Source organism: Bombina bombina, chromosome 2 (assembly GCF_027579735.1).
Source record: "Bombina bombina isolate aBomBom1 chromosome 2, aBomBom1.pri, whole genome shotgun sequence".
In the NCBI taxonomy this organism is placed as follows: Eukaryota; Metazoa; Chordata; class Amphibia; order Anura; family Bombinatoridae; genus Bombina; species Bombina bombina.
Genome location: NC_069500.1, coordinates 5641718 through 5666250, shown reverse-complemented (window position 1 = coordinate 5666250; position 24533 = coordinate 5641718). Strand labels below are relative to the sequence as shown.

The following is a 24533-nucleotide window of genomic DNA, read 5'->3' as shown; positions in this document are numbered from 1 at the left end:
GTATATATTATATACACACACAGTATCTAATGATACCAGGGTATATATTATATATTATGCACACACAGTATCTAATGACACCAGGGTATATATTATATATTATGCACACACAGTATCTAATGAAACCAGGGTATACATTATACACACACAGTATCTAATGACACCAGGGTATATATTATACACACAATATCTAATGACACCAGGGTATATATTATACACACACACACAGTATCTAATGATACCAGGGTATATATTATATATTATACACACACAGTATCTAATGAAACCAGGGTATATATATCGTATACACATACACAGTATCTAATGACACCAGGATATACATTATACACACACAGTTTCTAATGACACCAGGGTATATATTATACACACACACACGCAGTATCTAATGAAACCAGGGTATATATTATATATCGTATACACATACACACACAGTATCTAATGACACCAGGGTATATATTATATATTATGCACACAAAGTATCTAATGACACCAGGGTATATATTATATATTATACATGCACAGTATCTAATGACACCAGGGTATATATTATACACACACAGTATCTAATGAAACCAGGGTATACATTATACACACAAACAGTATCTAATGACACCAGGGTATATATTATGCACACACACAGTATCTAATGACACCAGGGTATATATTATGCACACACACAGTATCTAATGACACCAGGGTATATATTATATATTATGCACACACAGTATCTAATGACACCAGGGTATATATTATATATTATGCACACACAGTATCTAATGACACCAGGGTATATATTATACAAGGAGTATCTAATGACACCAGGGTATATATTATATACACACACAGTATCTAATGATACCAGGGTAAATATTATACACACACAGTATCTAATAACACCAGGGTATATACTACACACAGATAGTATCTAATGAAACTAGGGTATACATTATACACACACACAGTATCTAATGACACCAGGGTATATATTATACAAGGAGTATCTAATGACACCAGGGTATATATTATATACACACACAGTATCTAATGATACCAGGGTAAATATTATACACACACAGTATCTAATAACACCAGGGTATATACTACACACAGATAGTATCTAATGAAACTAGGGTATACATTATACACACACACAGTATCTAATGACACCAGGGTATATATTATGCACACACAGTATCTAATAACACCAGGGTATATATTATATATTATGCACACACAGTATCTAATGACACCAGGGTATATATTATATATTATGCACACAGTATCTAATGACACCAGGGTATATATTATACACACACACACAGTATCTAATGACACCAGGGTATATATTATACACACACAATATCTAATGATACCAGGGTATATATTATACACACAGTATCTAATGACACCAGGGTATATATTATATATTATGCACACAGTATCTAATGACACCAGGGTATTTATTATACACACACACACAGCATCTAATGACACCAGGGTATATATTATACACACACAATATCTAATGATACCAGGGTATATATTATACACACAGTATCTAATGACACCAGGGTATATATTATATATTATGCACACAGTATCTAATGACACCAGGGTATATATTATACACGCACAGTATCTAATGACACCAGGGTATATATTATACACACAGTATCTAATGACACCAGGGTATATATTATATATTGTATACACATACACAGTATCTAATGAAACCAGGGTATATATTATACACACACAGTATCTAATGACACCAGGGTATATATTATACACACACAGTATCTAATGATACCAGGGTATATATTATACACACACAGTATCTAATGACACCAGGGTATACATTATATATTATACACACACAGTAACTAATGACACCAGGGTATATATTATATATTATGCACACACAGTATCTAATGACACCAGGGTATATATTATATATTATACACAGACAGTATCTAATGACACCAGGGTATATATTATACACAGACAGTATCTAATGACACCAGGGCATATATTATACAAACACAGTATCTAATGACACCAGGGTATATATTATACACACACAGTATCTAATGACACCAGGGTATATATTATACACAGACAGTATCTAATGACACCAGGGTATATATTATACACTCACAGTATCTAATGACACCAGGGTATATATTATATATTATACATGCACAGTATCTAATGACACCAGGGTATATATTATACAAACACAGTATCTAATGACACCAGGGTATATATTATACAAACACAGTATCTAATGACACCAGGGTATATATTATACAAACACAGTATCTAATAACACCAGGGTATATATTATACAAACACAGTATCTAATGACACCAGGGTATATATTATATATTACACACATAGTATCTAATGACACCAGGGTATATATTATACACACACAGTATCTAATAACACTAGGGTATATATTATACACACACACAGTATCTAATGACACCAGGGTATATATTATATATTATACACACACAGTATCTAATGACACCAGGGTATATATTATACACACACTATCTAATGACACAAGGGTATATATTATACACAGACAGTATCTAATGATACCAGGGTATATATTATACACACACACACATTATCTAATGATACCAGGGTATATATTATATATTATTTACACGTAATCTAATGATACCAGGATATATATTATATATTATACACACACAGTATCTAATGACACCAGGGTATATATTATACACACACACAGTATCTAATGACACCAGGGTATATATTATATACACACACAGTGTTACGGTATAACCCTGGCATAAAAGGGCAGAGGCACAGGCAGCATACAGTAAATTTCCCCACTCCCTCCCCCCCAAGCATGAGTCAAAGCTCCATGGTGAGGGTCCAACAGATATCAGCAGAATGACTACTTTATTTGAAGGCAGCACACAGATTTATACACCCTGGCTTCAGGTTACAGAGGGCATTGGTTAAACAGTAAAGCAAACCTATGAACAATGCATCAAACCTCTAAGAATTGTCTATTCACAGGTAAAACAGATTAACATATTAAGTACTCAGACAATCTGATGTTGGGCAGTCTAGTTAACATAATCACACAAGGACACAATCAGTTTACCCTAGACAGACTCCTGAGACACAATCAGATCTGAAACATACATAGAATACATCTTATTACAGAATATAGGAACAGTTCTTATTAGCTATAAAGTCTTTTATGCCCACTTGGCTTATAGAGTCACAATTGCTCCCAAAAGGTGCACTCACACCCTGTACCCATCCTGTATTTATGGATACAGGGTGACATAGACATAAGACAGAGTTATGAAAGTACATGGGGTGTCCAGCATATAAAATTCCATATTTCCATGCAGTCTCTGGGTATCCTTAAGCCCATGTACCTCCAGCCCAAAGAATGTTCCATAACAGGCCCTCCAATGTACAGTGGCGAGATTGGTTTCGTCACACACAGTATCTAATGACACCAGGGTATATATTACTAGTCCTAAAGCCCGTTGACACGGGCCGTGTTATTCCCATTCTCTCTCTCTCCCATTCTCTCTCTCTCCCATTCTCTCTCTCTCCCATTCTCTCTCTCTCCCATTCTCTCCTATATAATAAAAGACTCTTGTCTTTTATTATATAGGATATGCACACACACGGCTAGATTTAGAGTTTGGCTTTAGCTGTCAAAACCAGCGTTAGAGGCTCCTAACGCTGGTTTTGGGATAACCGCTGGTATTTAGAGTCAGTCAGGAAAGGGTCTAACGCTCACTTTTCAGCCGCGACTTTTCCATCCCGCAGATCCCCCTACGCCAATTGCGTATCCTATCTTTTCAATGGGATCTTCCTAACGCCGGTATTTAGAGTCTTGGCTGAAGTGAGCGTTAGAAATCTAACGACAAAACTCCAGCCGCAGAAAAAAAAACAGGAGTTAAGAGCTTTCTGAGCTAACGCCGGTTCATAAAGCTCTTAACTACTGTGCTATAAAGTACACTAACACCCATAAACTACCTATGCACCCCTAAACCTAGGCCCCCCCCCATCGCCGCCACTCTATTAAATTTTTTTAACCCCTAATCTGCCGACCGCACACCGCCGCAACCTACATTATCCCTATGTACCCCTAATCTGCTGCCCCTAATACCGCCGACACCTACATAATATTTATTAACCCCTAATCTGCCGCCCCCGCTATCGCTGACACCTGCATATTTTTTTTAACCCCTAATCTGCCGCTCCGTACACCGCCGCAACCTACATTATACCTATGTACCCCCAATCTGCTGCCCCTAACACAGCCGACCCCTATATTATATTTATTAACCCCTAATCTGCCGCCCCCAACGTCGCCTCCACCTATCTACAATTATTAACCCCTAATCTGCCGACCGGACCACACCGCTAATATAATAAATGTATTAACCCCTAAAGCTAAGTCTAACCCTAACACTAACACCCCCCTAAATTAAATACAATTTGTATCTAACAAAATAAATTAACTCTTATTAAATAAATAATTCCTATTTAAAGCTAAATACTTACCTGTAAAATAAACCCTAATATAGCTACAATATAAATTATAATTATATTGTAGCTATTTTAGGATTAATATTTATTTTACAGGCAACTTTGTAATTATTTTAACCAGGTACAATAGCTATTAAATAGTTAATAACTATTTAATAGCTACCTAGTTAAAATAATTACAAAATTACCTGTAAAATAAATCCTAACCTAAGTTACAATTAAACCTAACACTACACTATCAATAAATTAGTTAAATAAAATACCTACAAATAAATACAATGAAATAAACTAACTAAAGTACAAAAAATAAAAAAGAACTAAGTTACAAAAAATAAAAAAATATTTACAAACAGAAAAATATTACAACAATTTTAAACTAATTACACCTACTCTAAGCCCCCTAATAAAATAACAAAGCCCCCCAAAATAAAAAAAATGCCCTACCCTATTCTAAAATTAAAATAGAAAAGCTGTTTTACCTTACCAGCCCTTAAAAGGGCCCTTTTCTGGGCATGCCCCAAAGAATTCAGCTCTTTTGCCTGTAAAAAAAAACATACAATACCCCCCCCAACATTACAACCCACCACCCACATACCCCTAATCTAACACAAACTCCCCTTAAATAAACCTAACACTAAGCCCCTGAAGATCTTCCTACCTTGTCTTCAACATGCCAGGTATCACCGATCACTCTAAGGGTCCGAATTCTTCATCCAAGCCCAGAACAGCCAATAGAATGCAAGCTCAATCCGATTGGCTTATCGGATCAGCCAATCGGATTGAACTTGAATCTGATTGGCTGATTCCATCAGCCAATCAGAATTTTCCTACCTTAATTCCGATTGGCTGATAGAATCCTATCAGCCAATCGGAATTCAAGGGACGCCATCTTGGATGACGTCATTTAAAGGAACCTTCATTCGGACTTAGGACGTCGCAAGAAGAGGATGGATCCGCGCTGGAGGTCTTCAAGATGGAGCCGCTTGTCACCGCTTGGAAGAAGATGGTTGCCGGTCTGGATCTACTCTTCTGCCCGGATAGGATGAAGACTTTGGAGCCTCTTCTGGACCTCTTCAGCCGCCGCTTGATAGAAAACTTCAAGCCGGATGATGGATCTCCAGCCCCCGCTTGGGCTTGGATGAAGAATTCGGAGCCTGGAGCGATCGGTGATACCTGGCATGGTGAAGACAAGGTAGGAAGATCTTCAGGGGCTTAGTGTTAGGTTTATTTAAGGGGGGTTTGGGTTAGATTAGGGGTGGTGGGTTGTAATGTTGGGGGGGGTATTGTATGTTTTTTTTTAAAGGCAAAAGAGCTGAATTCTTTGGGGCATGCCCAGAAAAGGGCCCTTTTAAGGGCTGGTAAGGTAAAAGAGCTTTTCTATTTTAATTTTAGAATAGGGTAGGGCATTTTTTTATTTTGGGGGGCTTTGTTATTTTATTAGGGGGCTTAGAGTAGGTGTAATTAGTTTAAAATTGTTGTAATATTTTTCTAATGTTTGTAAATATTTTTTTATTTTTTGTAACTTAGTTCTTTTTTATTTTTTGTACTTTAGTTAGTTTATTTCATTGTATTTATCTGTAGGTATTTTATTTAATTAATTTATTGATAGAGTAGTGTTAGGTTTAATTGTAGATAATTGTAGGTAGTTTATTTAATTTATTTATTGATAGTGTAGTGTTAGGTTTAATTGTAACTTAGGTTAGGATTCATTTTACAGGTAATTTTGTATTTATTTTAACTAGGTAGCTATTAAATAGTTATTAACTATTTAATAGCTATTGTACCTGGTTAAAATAATTACAAAGTTGCCTGTAAAATAAATATTAATCCTAAAATAGCTACAATATAATTATAATTTATATTGTAGCTATATTAGGGTTTATTTTACAGGTAAGTATTTAGCTTTAAATAGGAATAATTTATTTAATAAGAGTTAATTTATTTCGTTATATACAAATTATATTTAACTTAGGGGGGTGTTAGTGTTAGGGTTAGACTTAGCTTTAGGGGTTAATACATTTATTATAGTAGCAGTGTGGTCCGGTCGGCAGATTAGGGGTTAATAATTGTAGGTAGGTGGAGGCGACGTTGGGGGCGGCAGATTAGGGGTTAATAAATATAATATAGGGGTCGGCGGTGTTAGGGGCAGCAGATTAGGGGTACATAGGGATAACTTAGGTTGCGGCGGTGTACGGAGCGGCAGATTAGGGGTTAATAATAATATGCAGGGGTCAGCGATAGCGGGGGCGTCAGATTAGGGGTTAATAAATATAATATAGGGGTCGGCGGTGTTAGGGGCAGCAGATTAGGGGTACATAGGGATAACGTAGGTTGCGGCGGTGTACGGAGCGGCAGATTAGGGGTTAATAATAATATGCAGGGGTCAGTGATAGCAGGGACGGCAGATTAGGGGTTAATAAGTGTAAGGTTAGGGGTGTTTAGACTCGGGGTACATGTTAGGGTGTTAGGTGCAGACTTAGGAAGTGTTTCCCCATAGGAAACAATGGGGCTGCGTTAGGAGCTGAACGCTGCTTTTTTGCAGGTGTTAGGTTTTTTTTCAGATCAAACAGCCCCATTGTTTCCTATGGGGGAATCGTGCACGAGCACGTTTTTGAAGCTGGCCGCGTCCATAAGCACCGCTGGTATCGAGAGTTGCAGTGGCGGTAAATATGCTCTACGCTCCCTTTTTTGGAGCCTAACGCAGCCCTTCTGTGAACTCTAAATACCAGCAGTATTTAAAAGGTGCGGGGAAAAAAAGCATGCGTAGCTAACGCACCCCTTTATCCGCAGAACTCTAAATCTAGCCGACAGTATTTAATGACACCAGGGTATATATTATACACAAAGAGTATCTAATGACACCAGGCTATATATTATATATAATACACAGACAGTATCTAATGACACTACACACAGACAGTATCTAATGATACCAGGGTATATATTATAAACAGAGAGTATCTAATGGCACCAGGGTATATATTACACACACACACAGTATCTAATGACACCAGGGCATATATTATATATACACACAGTATCTAATGACACCAGGGCATATATTATATATACACACAGTATCTAATGACACCAGGGCATATATTATATATACACACAGTATCTAATGATACCAGGGTATATATTATACACACGCAGTATCTCATGACACTAGGGTATATATTATACATCCACAGTATCAAATGACACCAGGGTATACAGTATATTATACACACACAGTATCTAATGACACCAGGGTATATATTATATATATACACAGTATCTAATGACACCAGGGTATATATTATAAACAGACAGCATCTAATGACACCAGGGTATAGATTATACACACAGTATCTAATGATACCAGGGTATATATTATACACAGACAGTATCTAATGGCACCAGGGTATATATTATTTATTATACACAGACTATCTGATACCAGGGTATATATTATACACACACAGTATCTAATGACACCAAGGTATATATTATGCACACACAGTATCTAATGACACCAGGGTTTATATTATGCACCCACAGTATCAAATGACACCAGGGTATATATTTTACACACACAGTATCTAATAACACCAGGGTATATGTTATACACACACAGTATCAAATGACACCAGGGTATATATTATACACACACAGTATCTAATGACACAAGGCTATATATTATACACACACAGTATCTAATGACACCAGGGTATTTATTATATATTATACACAGACAGTATCTAATGACACCAGGGTATATATTATACACACAGTATCTAATGACACCAGGGTATATATTATACACAGACAGTATCTAATGACACCAGGGTATATATTATACACACTAACCGCTAGATTTAGAGTTCTGCGGCCAAAGGGGTGCGTTAGCTACGCATGCTTTCCCCCCCCCCCCCCGCACCTTTTAAATAACGCTGGTATTTAGAGTTCACAGAAGGGCTGCGTTAGGCTCCAAAAAGGGAGCGTATAGCATAATTTACCGCCACTGCAATTCTCAATACCAGCAGTGCTTACGGACGCGGCCAGCTTCAAAAACATGCTCGTGCACAATTCCCCCATAGGAAACAATGGGGCAGTTTGAGCTGAAAAAAAACCTAACACCTGCAAAAAAGCAGCGTTCAGCTCCTAACGCAGCCCCATTGTTTCCTATGGGGAAACACTTCCTAAGTCTGCACCTAACACCCTAACATGTACCCCGAGTCTAAACACCCCTAACCTTACACTTATTAACCCCTAATCTGCCGCCCCCGCTATCGCTGACCCCTGCATATTTTTTTAACCCCTAATCTGCCGCTCCGTAAACCGCCGCCACCTACGTTATCCCTATGTACCCCTAATCTGCTGCCCCTAACACCGCCGACCCCTATATTATATTTATTAACCCCTAATCTGCCGCCCCTAACATCGCCGCCACCTACCTACACTTATTAACCCCTAATCTGCCGACCGGACCTCACCGCTACTATAATAAAGTTATTAACCCCTAATCCGCCTCACTAACCCTATAATAAATAGTATTAACCCCTAATCTGCCCTCCCTAACATCACCGACACCTAACTTCAAGTATTAACCACTAATCTGCCGACCGGACCTCACCGCTACTCTATTAAATTTATTAACCCCTAAAGCTAAGTCTAACCCTACTTTAGTTAGTTTATTTAATTGTATTTATTTGTAGGTATTGTATTTAATTAATTTATTGATAGTGTAGTGTTAGGTTTAATTGTAGATAATTGTAGGTATTTTATTTAATTAATTTATTGATAGTGTAGTGTTAGGTTTAATTGTAACTTAGGTTAGGATTTATTTTACAGGTAATTTTGTAATTATTTTAACTAGGTAGCTATAGTTCTTAACTATTTAATAGCTATTGTACCTGGTTAAAATAAATACAAAGTTGCCTGTAAAATAAATATTAATCCTAAAATAGCTACAATATAATTATAATTTATATTGTAGCTATATTAGGGTTTATTTTACAGGTAAGTATTTAGCTTTAAATAGGAATAATTTTTTTAATAAGAGCTAATTTATTTCGTTAGATAAAAAATTATATTTAACTTAGAGGGGTGTTACGGTTAGGGTTAGACTTAGCTTTAGGGGTTAATACATTTATTAGAGTAGCGGTGAGGTCCGGTCGGCAGATTAGGGGTTAATACTTGAAGTTAGGTGTCGGTGATGTTAGGGAGGGCAGATTAGGGGTTAATACTATTTATTATAGGGTTATTGAGGCAGGAGTGAGGCGGATTAGGGGTTAATAACTTTATTATAGTAGCGGTGAGGTCCGGTCGGCAGATTAGGGGTTAATAATTGTAGGTAGGTGGCGGCGACGTTGGGGGCGGCAGATTAGGGGTTAATAAATATAATGTAGGTGTCGGCGGTGTTAGGGGCAGCAGATTAGGGGTACATAGGGATAATGAAGGTTGCGGCGGTGTGCGGTCGGCATATTAGGGGTTAAAAAATTTTATTAGAGTGGCGGCGATGTGGGGGGGCCTCGGTTTAGGGGTACATAGGTAGTTTATGGGTGTTAGTGTACTTTAGAGCACAGTAGTTAAGAGCTTTATGAACCGGCGTTAGCCTAGAAAGCTCTTAACTCCTGGCTTTTCTCTGCGGCTGGAGTCTTGTCGTTAGAGTTCTAACGCTCACTTCCGCCAAGACTCTAAATACCGGCGTTAGAAAGATCCCATTGAAAAGATAGGATATGCAATTGACGTAAGGGGATCTGCGGTATGGAAAAGTCGCGGCTGGAAAGTGAGCGTTAGACCCTTTCCTGACTGACTCTAAATACCAGCGGGCGGTAAAAAGCAGCGTTAGGAGCCCCTAACGCTGGTTTTGACGGCTAACGCAGAACTCTAAATCTAGGCGATAGTTTCTAATGACACCAGGGTATATACAGGGAGTGCAGAATTATTAGGCAAGATGTATTTTTGAGGATTAATTTTATTATTGAACAACAACAAAGTTCTCAATGAACCCAAAAAACTCATTAATATCAAAGCTGAATATTTTTGGAAGTAGTTTTTAGTTTGTTTTTAGTTTTAGCTATTTTAGGGGGATATCTGTGTGTGCAGGTGACTATTACTGTGCATAATTATTAGGCAACTTAACAAAAAACAAATATATACCCATTTCAATTATTTATTTTTACCAGTGAAACCGATATAACATCTCAACATTCACAAATATACATTTCTGACATTCAAAAACAAAACAAAAACAAATCAGTGACCAATATAGCCACCTTTCTTTGCAAGGACACTCAAAAGCCTGCCATCCATGGATTCTGTCAGTGTTTTGATCTGTTCACCATCAACATTGCGTGCAGCAGCAACCACAGCCTCCCAGACACTGTTCAGAGAGGTGTACTGTTTTCCCTCCTTGTAAATCTCACATTTGATGATGGACCACAGGTTCTCAATGGGGTTCAGATCAGGTGAACAAGCTGGCCATGTCATTAGATTTTCTTCTTTTATACCCTTTCTTGCCAGCCACGCTGTGGAGTACTTGGACGCGTGTGATGGAGCATTGTCCTGCATGAAAATCATGTTTTTCTTGAAGGATGCAGACTTTTTCCTGTACCACTGCTTGAAGAAGGTGTCTTCCAGAAACTGGCAGTAGGACTGGGAGTTGAGCTTGACTCCATCCTCAACCCGAAAAGGCCCCACAAGCTCATCTTTGATGATACCAGCCCAAACCAGTACTCTACCTCCACCTTGCTGGCATCTGAGTCGGACTGGAGCTCTCTGCCCTTTACCAATCCAGCCACGAGCCCATCCATCTGGCCCATCAAGACTCACTCTCATTTCATCAGTCCATAAAACCTTAGAAAAATCAGTCTTGAGATATTTCTTGGCCCAGTCTTGACGTTTCAGCTTGTGTGTCTTGTTCAGTGGTGGTCGTCTTTCAGCCTTTCTTACCTTGGCCATGTCTCTGAGTATTGCACACCTTGTGCTTTTGGGCACTCCAGTGATGTTGCAGCTCTGAAATATGGCCAAACAGGTGGCAAGTGGCATCTTGGCAGCTGCACGCTTGACTTTTCTCAGTTCATGGGCAGTTATTTTGCGCCTTGGTTTTTCCACACGCTTCTTGCGACCCTGTTGACTATTTTGAATGAAACGCTTGATTGTTCGATGATCACGCTTCAGAAGCTTTGCAATTTTAAGAGTGCTGCATCCCTCTGCAAGATATCTCACTATTTTTGACTTTTCTGAGCCTGTCAAGTCCTTCTTTTGACCCATTTTGCCAAAGGAAAGGAAGTTGCCTAATAATTATGCACACCTGATATAGGGTGTTGATGTCATTAGACCACACCCCTTCTCATTACAGAGATGCACATCACCTAATATGCTTAATTGGTAGTAGGCTTTCAAGCCTATACAGCTTGGAGTAAGACAACATGCAGAAAGAGGATGATGTGGTCAAAATACTCATTTGCCTAATAATTCTGCACTCCCTGTATTATACACACGCACACACAATATCTAATGACACCAGGGTATATATTATACACACACAGTATCTAATGACACCAGGGTATATATTATACACACACAGTATCTAATGACACCAGGGTATATATTATACACACAGTATCTAATGACATAAGGGTATATATTATATATTATACACACACAGTATCTAATGACACTAGGGTATATATTATACACACAGTATCTAATGACACCAGGGTATATATTATACACACACAGTATCGAATGACACCAGGGTATATATTATACACACACAGTATCTAATGACACCAGGGTATATATTATACACACACAGTATCTAATGACACCAGGGTATATATTATACACACACAATATCTAATGACATCAGGGTATATATTATATATTATACACACACAGTATCTAATGACACTAGGGTATATATTATACACACACAGTATCGAATGACACCAGGGTATATATTATACACACACAGAATCTAATGACACCAGGGTATATATTATATATTATACACACACAGTTTCTAATGACACCAGGGTATATATTATACACACACACACAGTATCTAATGACACCAGGGTATATATTATACACACAGAGTATCTAATGACACCAGGGTATATATTATACACAGACAGTATCTAATGACACCAGAGAATATATTATGCACACACAGTATCTAATGACACCAGGGTATATATTATATATACACACAGTATCTAATGACACCAGGGTATATATTATACACACACAGTATCTAATGAAACCAGGGTATATATTATACACACACAGTATCTAATGATACCAGGGTATTTATTATATATTATACACAGACAGTATCTAATGACACCAGGGTATATATTATACACACACAGTATCTAATGACACCAAGGTATATATTATACACACACAATATCGAATGACATCAGGGTATATATTATATATTATACACACACAGTATCTAATGACACCAGGGTATATATTATACACACACAATATCGAATGACATCAGGGTATATATTATATATTATACACACACGGTATCTAATGACACTAGGGTATATATTATACACACACAGTATCTAATGACACCAGGGTATATATTATACACACACAGTATCTAATGACACCAGGGTATATATTATACACGCACAGTATCTAATGACACCAGGGTATTTATTATATATTATACACAGACAGTATCTAATGACACCAGGGTATATATTATACACACATAGTTTCTAATGACACCAGGGTATATATTATACACACACAATATCTAATGACATCAGGGTATATATTATATATTATACACACACAGTATCTAATGACACTAGGGTATATATTATACACACACAGTATCTAATGACACCAGGGTATATATTATACACACACAGTATCTAATGACACCAAGGTATATATTATACACACACACACAGTATCTAATGACACCAGGGTATATATTATACACACACAGTATCTAATGACACCAGGGTATATATTATGTATTATATTATGCACACACAGTATCTAATGACACCAGGGTATATATTATATATTATATTATTCACACACAGTATCTAATGACACCAGGGTATATATTATACACACACAGTATCTAATGACACCAGGGTATATATTATATATTATACACACACACAGTATCTAATGACACAAGGGTATACATTATATATTATACACACACACAGTATCTAAGGACACAAGGGTATATATTATACACACACAGTATCTAATGACACCAGGGTATATATTATATATTATACACGCACACAGTATCTAAGGACACAAGGGTATATATTATACACACACAGTATCTAATGACACCAGGGTATACATTATATATTATACACGCACACAGTATCTAAGGACACAAGGGTATATATTATACACACACAAAATCTAATGATACCAGGGTATATATTATACACACACAGTATCTAATGATATCAGGGTATATATTATACACACACACAGTATCTAATGACACCAGGGTATATATTATATATTATACACACACAGTATCTAATGACACCAGGGTATACATTATAAATTATACACACACAGTATCTAAGGACACAAGGGTATAAATTATACACACACACAGTATCTAATGATATCAGGGTATATATTATACACACACACAGTATCTAATGACACCAGGGTATATATTATATATTATACACACACAGTATCTAATGACACCAGGGTATATATTATATATTATACACACACAGTATCTAAGGACACAAGGGTATAAATTATACACATACACAGTATCTATTAACACCAGGGTATATATTATACACCCACAGTATCAAATGACACCAGGGTATATATTATACACACACAGTATCTAATGATACCAGGGTATATATTATACACACACAGTATTTAATGACACCAGGGTATATATTATACACAGACAGTATCTAATGACACCAAGGTATATATTATACACACACAGTATCTAATGACACCAGGATATATATTATATATTATACACACACACAGTATCTAAGGACACAAGGGTATAAATTATACACATACTCAGTATCTAATGACACCAGGGTATATATTATACACACACAGTATCTAATGACACCAGGGTATATATTATATATTATACACACACAGTATCTAATGACACCAGGGTATATATTATACACACACAGTATCTAATGATACCAGGGTATATATTATACACACACAGTATCTATTAACACCAGGGTATATATTATACACCCACAGTATCAAATGACACCAGGGTATATATTTTACACACACAGTATCTAATAACACCAGGGTATATATTATACACCCACAGTATCAAATTACACCAGGGTATATATTATACACAAACAGTATCTGCTGACACAAGGCTATATATTATACACACACAGTATCTAATGACACCAGGGTATATATTATACACACACAGTATCTAATGATATCAGGGTATATATTATACACACACAGTATCTAATGACACCAGGGTATATATTATACACACAGTATCTAATGACACCAGGGTATATATTATATATTGTATACACATACACAGTATCTAATGAAACCAGGGTATATATTATACACACACAGTATCTAATGACACCAGGGTATACATTATATATTATACACACACAGTATCTAATGATATCAGGGTATATATTATACACACACAGTATCTAATGACACCAGGGTATATATTATATATTATACACACACAGTATCTAATGACACCAGGGTATACATTATAAATTATACACACACAGTATCTAAGGACACAAGGGTATAAATTATACACATACACAGTATCTAATGACACCAGGGTATATATTATACACACACAGTATCTAATGACACCAGGGTATATATTATATATTATACACACACACAGTATCTAATGATACCAGGGTATATATTATACACACACAGTATTTAATGACACCAGGGTATATATTATACACAGACAGTATCTAATGACACTAAGGTATATATTATACACACACAGTATCTAATGACACCAGGGTATATATTATACACACACAGTATCTAATGATACCAGGGTATATATTATACACACACAGTATTTAATGACACCAGGGTATATATTATACACAGACAGTATCTAATGACACCAGGGTATATATTATACACACACAGTATCTAATGACACCAGGGTATATATTATATATTATACACACACACAGTATCTAAGGACACAAGGGTATAAATTATACACATACTCAGTATCTAATGACACCAGGGTATATATTATACACACACAGTATCTAATGACACCAGGGTATATATTATATATTATACACACACAGTATCTAATGACACCAGGGTATATATTATACACACACAGTATCTAATGATACCAGGGTATATATTATACACACACAGTATCTATTAACACCAGGGTATATATTATACACCCACAGTATCAAATGACACCAGGGTATATATTTTACACACACAGTATCTAATAACACCAGGGTATATATTATACACCCACAGTATCAAATTACACCAGGGTATATATTATACACAAACAGTATCTGCTGACACAAGGCTATATATTATACACACACAGTATCTAATGACACCAGGGTATTTATTATATATTATACACAGACAGTATCTAATGACACCAGGGTATATATTATACACACATAGTTTCTAATGACACCAGGGTATATATTATACACACACACACACACACACAGTATCTAATGACACCAGGGTATATATTATACACACACAGTATCTAATGACACCAGGGTATATATTATACACACACAATATCTAATGACATCAGGGTATATATTATATATTATACACACACAGTATCTAATGACACTAGGGTATATATTATATACACACAGTATCTAATGACACCAGGGTATATATTATACGCACACAGTATCTAATGACACCAGGGTATATATTACACACACACACAGTATCTAATGACACCAGGGTATATATTATACACACACACAGTATCTAATGACACCAGGGTATATATTATACACACACACAGTATCTAATGACACCAGGGTATATATTATATATTATATTATGCACACACAGTATCTAATGACACCAGGGTATATATTATATAATACACACACACAGTATCTAATGACACCAGGGTATATAGTATACACACACAGTATCTAATGACACCAGGGTATATATTATATATTATACACACAGTATCTAATGACACAAGGGTATACATTATATATTATACACACAAACAGTATCTAAGGACACAAGGGTATATATTATACACACACACAGTATCTAATGATACCAGGGTATATATTATACACACACAGTATCTAATGATACCAGGGTATATATTATACACACACAGTATCTAATGACACCAGGGTATATATTATATATTATACACACACAGTATCTAATGACACCAGGGTATACATTATATATTATACACACACACAGTATCTAAGGACACAAGGGTATATATTATACACACACATTATCTAATGACACCAGGGTATATATTATACACACACAGTATCTAATGATACCAGGGTATATATTATACACACACAGTATTTATTGACACCAGGGTATATATTATACACACACAGTATCTAATGACACCAGGGTATATATTATATATTGTACACACACAGTATCTAAGGACACAAGGGTATAAATTATACACATACACAGTATCTAATGACACCAGGGTATATATTATACACACACAGTATCTAATGACACCAGGGTATATATTATATATTATACACACACACGGCTAGATTTAGAGTTGGGAGGTAGCCGTCAAAACCAGCGTTAGAGGCTCCTAACGCTGGTTTTTAACGCCCTCTGGTATTTGGAGTCAGTCAGGAAAGGGTCTAACGCTCACTTTCCAGCCGCGACTTTTCCATACCGCAGATCCCCTTACGTCAATTGCGTATCCTATCTTTTCAATGGGATCTTTCTAACGCCGGTATTTAGAGTCGTGGCTGGAGTGAGCGTTAGAACTCTAACAACAAAACTCCAGCTGCAGAAAAAAGTCAGTAGTTAAGAGCTTTCTGGGCTAACGCCGGTTTATAAAGCTCTTAACTACTGTGCTCTAAAGTACACTAACACCCATAAACTACCTATGTACCCCTAAACCGAGGTCCCCCCACATCGCCGCCATTCTATTAAAAATGTTTAACCCCTAATCTGCCGACCGCCACCTACGTTATCCTTATGTACCCCTAATCTGCTGCCCCTAACACCGCCGACCCCTATATTATATTTATTAACCCCTAATCTGCCCCCCACAACGTCGCCGCCACCTACCTACACTTATTAACCCCTAATCTGCCGAGCGGACCGCACCGCTACTATAATAAAGTTATTAACCCCTAATCCGCCTCACTCCCGCCTCAATAACCCTATAATAAATAGTATTAACCCCTAATCTGCCCTCCCTAACATCGCCGACACCTAACTTCAAACATTAACCCCTAATCTGCCGACCGGAGCTCACCGCTATTCTAATAAATTTTTTAACCCCTAAAGCTAAGTCTAACCCTAACCCTAACACCCCCCTAAGTTAAATATAATTTAAATCTAACTAAATAAATTAACTCTTATTATATAAATTATTCCTATTTAAAGCTAAATACTTACCTGTAAAATAAACCCTAATATAGCTACAATATAAATTATAATTATATTGTAGCTATTTTAGGATTAATATTTATTTTACAGGTAACTTTGTATTTATTTTAACCAGGTACAATAGCTATTAAATAGTTAAGAACTATTTAATAGCTAAAATAGTTAAAATAATTACAAAATCACCTGTAAAATAAATCCTAACCTAAGTTACAATTAAACCTAACACTACACTATCAATAAATTAATTAAATACAATATGTACAATTATATACAATTAAACCTAACACTACACTATCAATAAATTAATTAAATACAATATCTACAAATAAATACAATGAAATAAACTAACTAAAGTACAAAAAATAAAAAAGAACTAAGTTATAAAAAATAAAAAAATATTTACAAACATTAGAAAAATATTACAACAATTTTAAACTAATTACACCTACTCTAAGCCCCCTAATAAAATAACAAAGCCCCCCAAAATAAAAAAATGCCCTACCCTATTCTAAATTAAAAAAGTTCAAAGCTCTTTTACCTTACCAGCCCTGAACAGGGCCCTTTGCGGGGCATGCCCCAAAGAATTCAGCTCTTTTGCCTGTAAAAAAAACATACAATACCCCCCCCCAACATTACAACCCCCACCCACATACCCCTAATCTAACCCAAACCCCCCTTAAATAAACCTAACACTAAGCCCCTGAAGATCTTCCTACCTTGTCTTCACCATGCCAGGTTCACCGATCGGTCCAGAGTCTTGATCCAAGCCCAAGCGGGGGGCTGAAGAGTGACGTCCATCCTCGGGCTGAAGTCTGGATCCAAGCGGCGGCTGAAGAAATCCATCATCGGGCTGAAGTCGGAAGTCCATCATCGGGATGAAGTCTTCTATCAAGCCGCATCTTCAATCTTCTTTCTTCTGGAGCGGAGCGGAGCCATCTTCTTTCCAACCGACGCGGATCCAACCTCTTCAACCGACGCCTACTCACCGAATGAAGGTTCCTTTAAGGGACGTCATCCAAGATGGCGTCCCTCGAATTCCGATTGGCTGATAGGATTCTACCAGCCAATCGGAATTAAGGTAGGAAAATTCTGATTGGCTGATGGAATCAGCCAATCAGAATCAAGTTCAATCCGATTGGCTGATCCGATCAGCCAATCAGATTGAGCTCACATTCTATTGGCTGATCGGAACAGCCAATAGAATGCAAGCTCAATATGATTGGCTGATCGGATCAGCCAATCGGATTGAACTTGAATCTGATTTTCCTACCTTAATTCCTTAATTCCTTAATCCTATCAGCCAATCGGAATTCGAGGGACGCCATCTTGGATGACGTCCCTTAAAGGAACCTTCATTCCGCCAGTAGGCGTCGGTTGAAGAGGTTGGATCCGCGTCGGTTGGAAAGAAGATGGCTCCGCTCCGCTCCAGAAGAAAGAAGATTGAAGATGCGGCTTGATAGAAGACTTCATCCCGATGATGGACTTCCGACTTCAGCCCGATGATGGATTTCTTCAGCCGCCGCTTGGATCCAGACTTCAGCCCGAGGATGGACGTCACTCTTCAGCCCCCCGCTTGGGCTTGGATCAAGACTCTGGACCGATCGGTGAACCTGGCATGGTGAAGACAAGGTAGGAAGATCTTCAGGGGCTTAGTGTTAGGTTTATTTAAGGGGGGTTTGGGTTAGATTAGGGGTATGTGGGTGGTGGGTTGTAATGTTGGGGGGGGTATTGTATGTTTTTTTTTTACAGGCAAAAGAGCTGAATTCTTTGGGGCATGCCCCGCAAAGGGCCCTGTTCAGGGCTGGTAAGGTAAATGAGCTTTGAACTTTTTAAATTTAGAATAGGGTAGGGCATTTTTTTATTGTGGGGGGCTTTGTTATTTTATTAGGGGGCTTAGAGTAGGTGTAATTAGTTTAAAATTGTTGTAATATTTTTCTAATGTTTGTAAATATTTTTTTATTTTTTGTAACTTAGTTCTTTTTTATTTTTTGTACTTTAGTTAGTTTATTTAATTGTATTTATTTGTAGATATTGTATTTAATTAATTTATTGATAGTGTAGTGTTAGGTTTAATTGTAGATAATTGTAGGCATTTTATTTAATTAATTTATTGATAGTGTAGCGTTAGGTTTAATTGTAACTTAGGTTAGGATTTATTTTACAGGTGATTTTGTAATTATTTTAACTATTTTAGCTATTAAATAGTTCTTAACTATTTAATAGCTATTGTACCTGGTTAAAATAAATACAAAGTTGCCTGTAAAATAAATATTAATCCTAAAATAGCTACAATATAATTATAATTTATATTGTAGCTATATTAGGATTGATTTTACAGGTAAGTATTTAGCTTTAAATAGGAATAATTTATTTAATAATAGTTAATTTATTTCGTTAGGTTTAAATTATATTTAACTTAGGGGGGTGTTAGTGTTAGGGTTAGACTTAGCTTTAGGGGTTAATCCATTTATTACAGTAGCGGCGAGATTCGGTCGGCAGATTAGGGGTTAATGTTTGAAGTTAGGTGTCGGCGATGTTAGGGAGGGCAGATTAGGGGTTAATACTATTTATTATAGGGTTATTGAGGCGGGAGTGAGGCGGATTATGGGTTAATAAATTTATTACAGTAGCAGTGCGGTCCGCTCGGCAGATTAGTGGTTAATAAGTGTAGGTAGGTGGCGGCGACTTGTGGGGGGCAGATTAGGGGTTAATAAATATAATATAGAGGTCGGCGGTGTTAGGGTCAGCAGATTAGGGGTACATAAGGATAACGTAGGTGGCGGCGCTTTGCGGTCGGCAGATTAGGGGTTAATTATTGTAGGTAGGTATATTATACACACACAGTATCTAATTACACCAGGGTATATATTATATATTATACACACACAGTATCTAATGACACCAGGGTATATATTATACACACACAGTATCTAATGACACCAGGGTATATATTATACACACACAGTATCTAATGACACCAGGGTATATATTATACACACACAGTATCTAATGACACCAGGGTATATATTATACACACACAGTATCTAATGACACCAGGGTATATATTATATATTATACACACACAGTATCTAATGACACCATGGTATATATTATACACACACAGTATCTAATGATACCAGGGTATATATTATACACACACAGTATCTAATGACACCAGGGTATATATTATACACACACAGTATCTAATGACACCAGGGTATATATTATACACACACAGTATCTAATGACACCAGGGTATATATTATACACACACAATATCTAATGACACCAGGGTATATATTATACACACACACAGTATCTAATGACACCAGGGTATATATTATATACACACACAGTATCTAATGACACCAGGGTATATATTATATACACACACAGTATCTAATGACACCAGGGTATATATTATATATTATACACACACAGTATTTAATGACACAAGGGTATATATTATACACAGACAATATCTAATGACACCAGGGTATATATTATATATTATACACACACAGTATTTAATGACACAAGGGTATATATTATACACAGACAATATCTAATGACACCAGGGTATATATTATACACACACACAGTATCTAATGACACCAGGGTATATATTATATACACACACAGTATCTAATGACACCAGGGTATATATTATATATTTTACACACACAGTATCTAATGACACCAGGGTATATATTATACACACACAGTATTTAATGACACAAGGGTATATATTATACACAGACAATATCTAATGACACCAGGGTATATATTATACACACACAGTATCTAATGCCACCAGGGTATATATTATATATTATACACAAACAGTATCTAATGACACCAGTGTAAATATTATATTTTATACTACCCAAAAGAAAGAAAATATTACTAAAAAAAAACTAACATTACAAAAAATTGAAAACTCTAAAATGACAGAAAATTAAAAAAGTAATAAGTGAAAATAATAATAATCCTATTCTAATACCCCCCAAAAAACACCCCAAAATTAAAAAAGCCCTATTCTAAAACTAAACTACCATTAGCCCTTAAAAGGGCCTTTTGAAGTGCATTGTCCTAAAGCGAATCAGCTCTTTTGTAAAAAAAACACTAGCCCTTCTAACATTAAACCCCCAAAATAAAATAAAAATCTAACTAAAAAACCTAAATTACCAATTGCCCTGGAAGGGCATCTAGATGGTTGTTGCCCTTAAAAGGGCATTCAGCTGTTTTGCTGCCAAAAAAAAGTAATCTCATACAAACACTTATTTACAGACATCATTTAATATTCTCACCTTGACAATGTCATTAATTAACGAGTGTCGGAACATCCAGTCCAAGTTGATACTGTCGTTTTCTAATATGTCCTAAGGAAAAAAAACAATATTGTAATCTGCATTATACAGATAACTAATGTGTGACTACCCCTCTATCGTCTGCGTATTACAATAATAAGTACTTGTACCAGCTGTATCGTACCCCTGGCACAGTCACTGGATAGGTGTTATTTCCCGTGTAAATAAGATTATGTAAATCATTATAGACGCTCTTCTTTATTTTTCTGTTAGCCTCTATAAATATATATATATATATGGAATCTAAAGTGACTGCACCACCCAATATAGAAAATATGCTCAGGCATGGGATTAAGTCCGGTCCTAGACTCAATAATAATAAAAAATACAAAGATCCCAGCCAATGAGTCTTAGAATACAAGAATTTTAATTCTTCAACAAAGGATATGATGCAGTGTGATCTTTCACACTATGCTATGATAACGAAAAATAGGGGAAATATATGATGCAAGTTCATTCATATCCACACATACCCCATCCACCAAACACATCCGTACCAAACAATCAGCAAAAATAATGAAAAATAAACAGCAAAAATATTAAAGGAAATGAAAACGTTTACAAACACTCCCAGGGCGTCCCCAGGGAGTGAAAACAGACACCACCAGACTAGGACTAATGCAATATTGTAGCCAACATAGAGTGTCCGCTTGATCCGTAACTTTGTAACATTACATATAATGAGTATGTTTCTTGATGATGCGGATGCTCCAACTGTAACTGTTGTATAGTCAGTTGCAACTATAGACAGATGACTCTGTATATCAAAATGTTTAAACAGTCACAGAAAAAACGACATGCTACAGCATTTGTAATCCTTAGTAAATGAGTCCTAGAGAGACCTCAATAGCATATATTATGACTATGTCAATTTTATGAGTGTAATGTCCCTCCACATTATCATGCGTCTGGCCATAAATAGTACAGTAGGGAGATATATATTCGTAATTCTGGCCCAACTTTATCATGCGTTTCTATATCCATTCAGCTATGGAGTTAACTAATATGTATCGTTCCCGGTTACTACGGAACCAGAAGAGACAAGTCGAATGGTTTGGTAAAAATACTATTAGCTATTTCTCCAAATTTATATAGGTTAATTACTTCGGTGTAGTTCATTTGTCAAATTGAGATGTGGTCCTTGAACTGATTAAAAAAAGATTAAAAAATGATTAAAAAATTATAATATATTGTCCTGAGACCCCTGGGAGACGTACATTGTGTGTGTGGGGGGTTCATCTAAGTTATATTATTGCTCAATTTCTATATTACATAACCTTTAATTTTCACTCATATAGGGAGTCCGGTTGTAGAGATCCCTTTAATCGGGTTGGAGCAAGAGGTAGATATCGCAGATTAATTTCTGAACGTGTACTGATAGTTTTTCATTTTTGTAATATGACTCGTTATAAAGTTTCAGGCACGTAATATGCCGTTTTTCATTTTCGTTTTTTATTATTTCTTTTCGTAGTAATATATATTTTTTTTAGAACCGGTTGGCGGGTTGCTCTCCATTCGGCTCTTTACCAACATGTATGATTCTTTTAGTATAAAATTTATTGTGTTATATCTGACAACTATTCGTGAGTTTGATATACATCTGTTTTCAAACTAGGCAATGATAACAAATCCGTATGTGTATAGCGTGATGTCAGAGTGGAGATGTGTGTGCAATTACCCAATTGAGAAACAAGCAATTCAGTTTTAACAGCACCTCCCCGCTAGTACCTGCAAATTCCTTGAGAAAGGGGCGGAGTCCCGAAACGCGCGTCGGAACAGTCAGACGCCACCATTGAGACCTCTGTTTCATGCTGTCTGAGCCTAAAATTTATCTTCGGTTAACGATTACCTGAGAAGTGAGGTGAGACCAGAGTTCTTCGTTGGAGGGTCCTAAATACCACACTGCAA

General features: G+C 36.3%; 1 protein-coding gene across 1 annotated transcript in view; it reads right to left on the bottom strand.

The window, feature by feature from the left end:
* The window catches only part of LOC128650467 (atrial natriuretic peptide receptor 2-like), a 570608-nt gene that overhangs the window by 145181 nt on the left and 400894 nt on the right, over positions 1 to 24533 (bottom strand). The window contains 1 exon segment of the mRNA XM_053704420.1: positions 22566 to 22637. Coding sequence (XP_053560395.1) covers positions 22566 to 22637 — 72 coding nt within the window.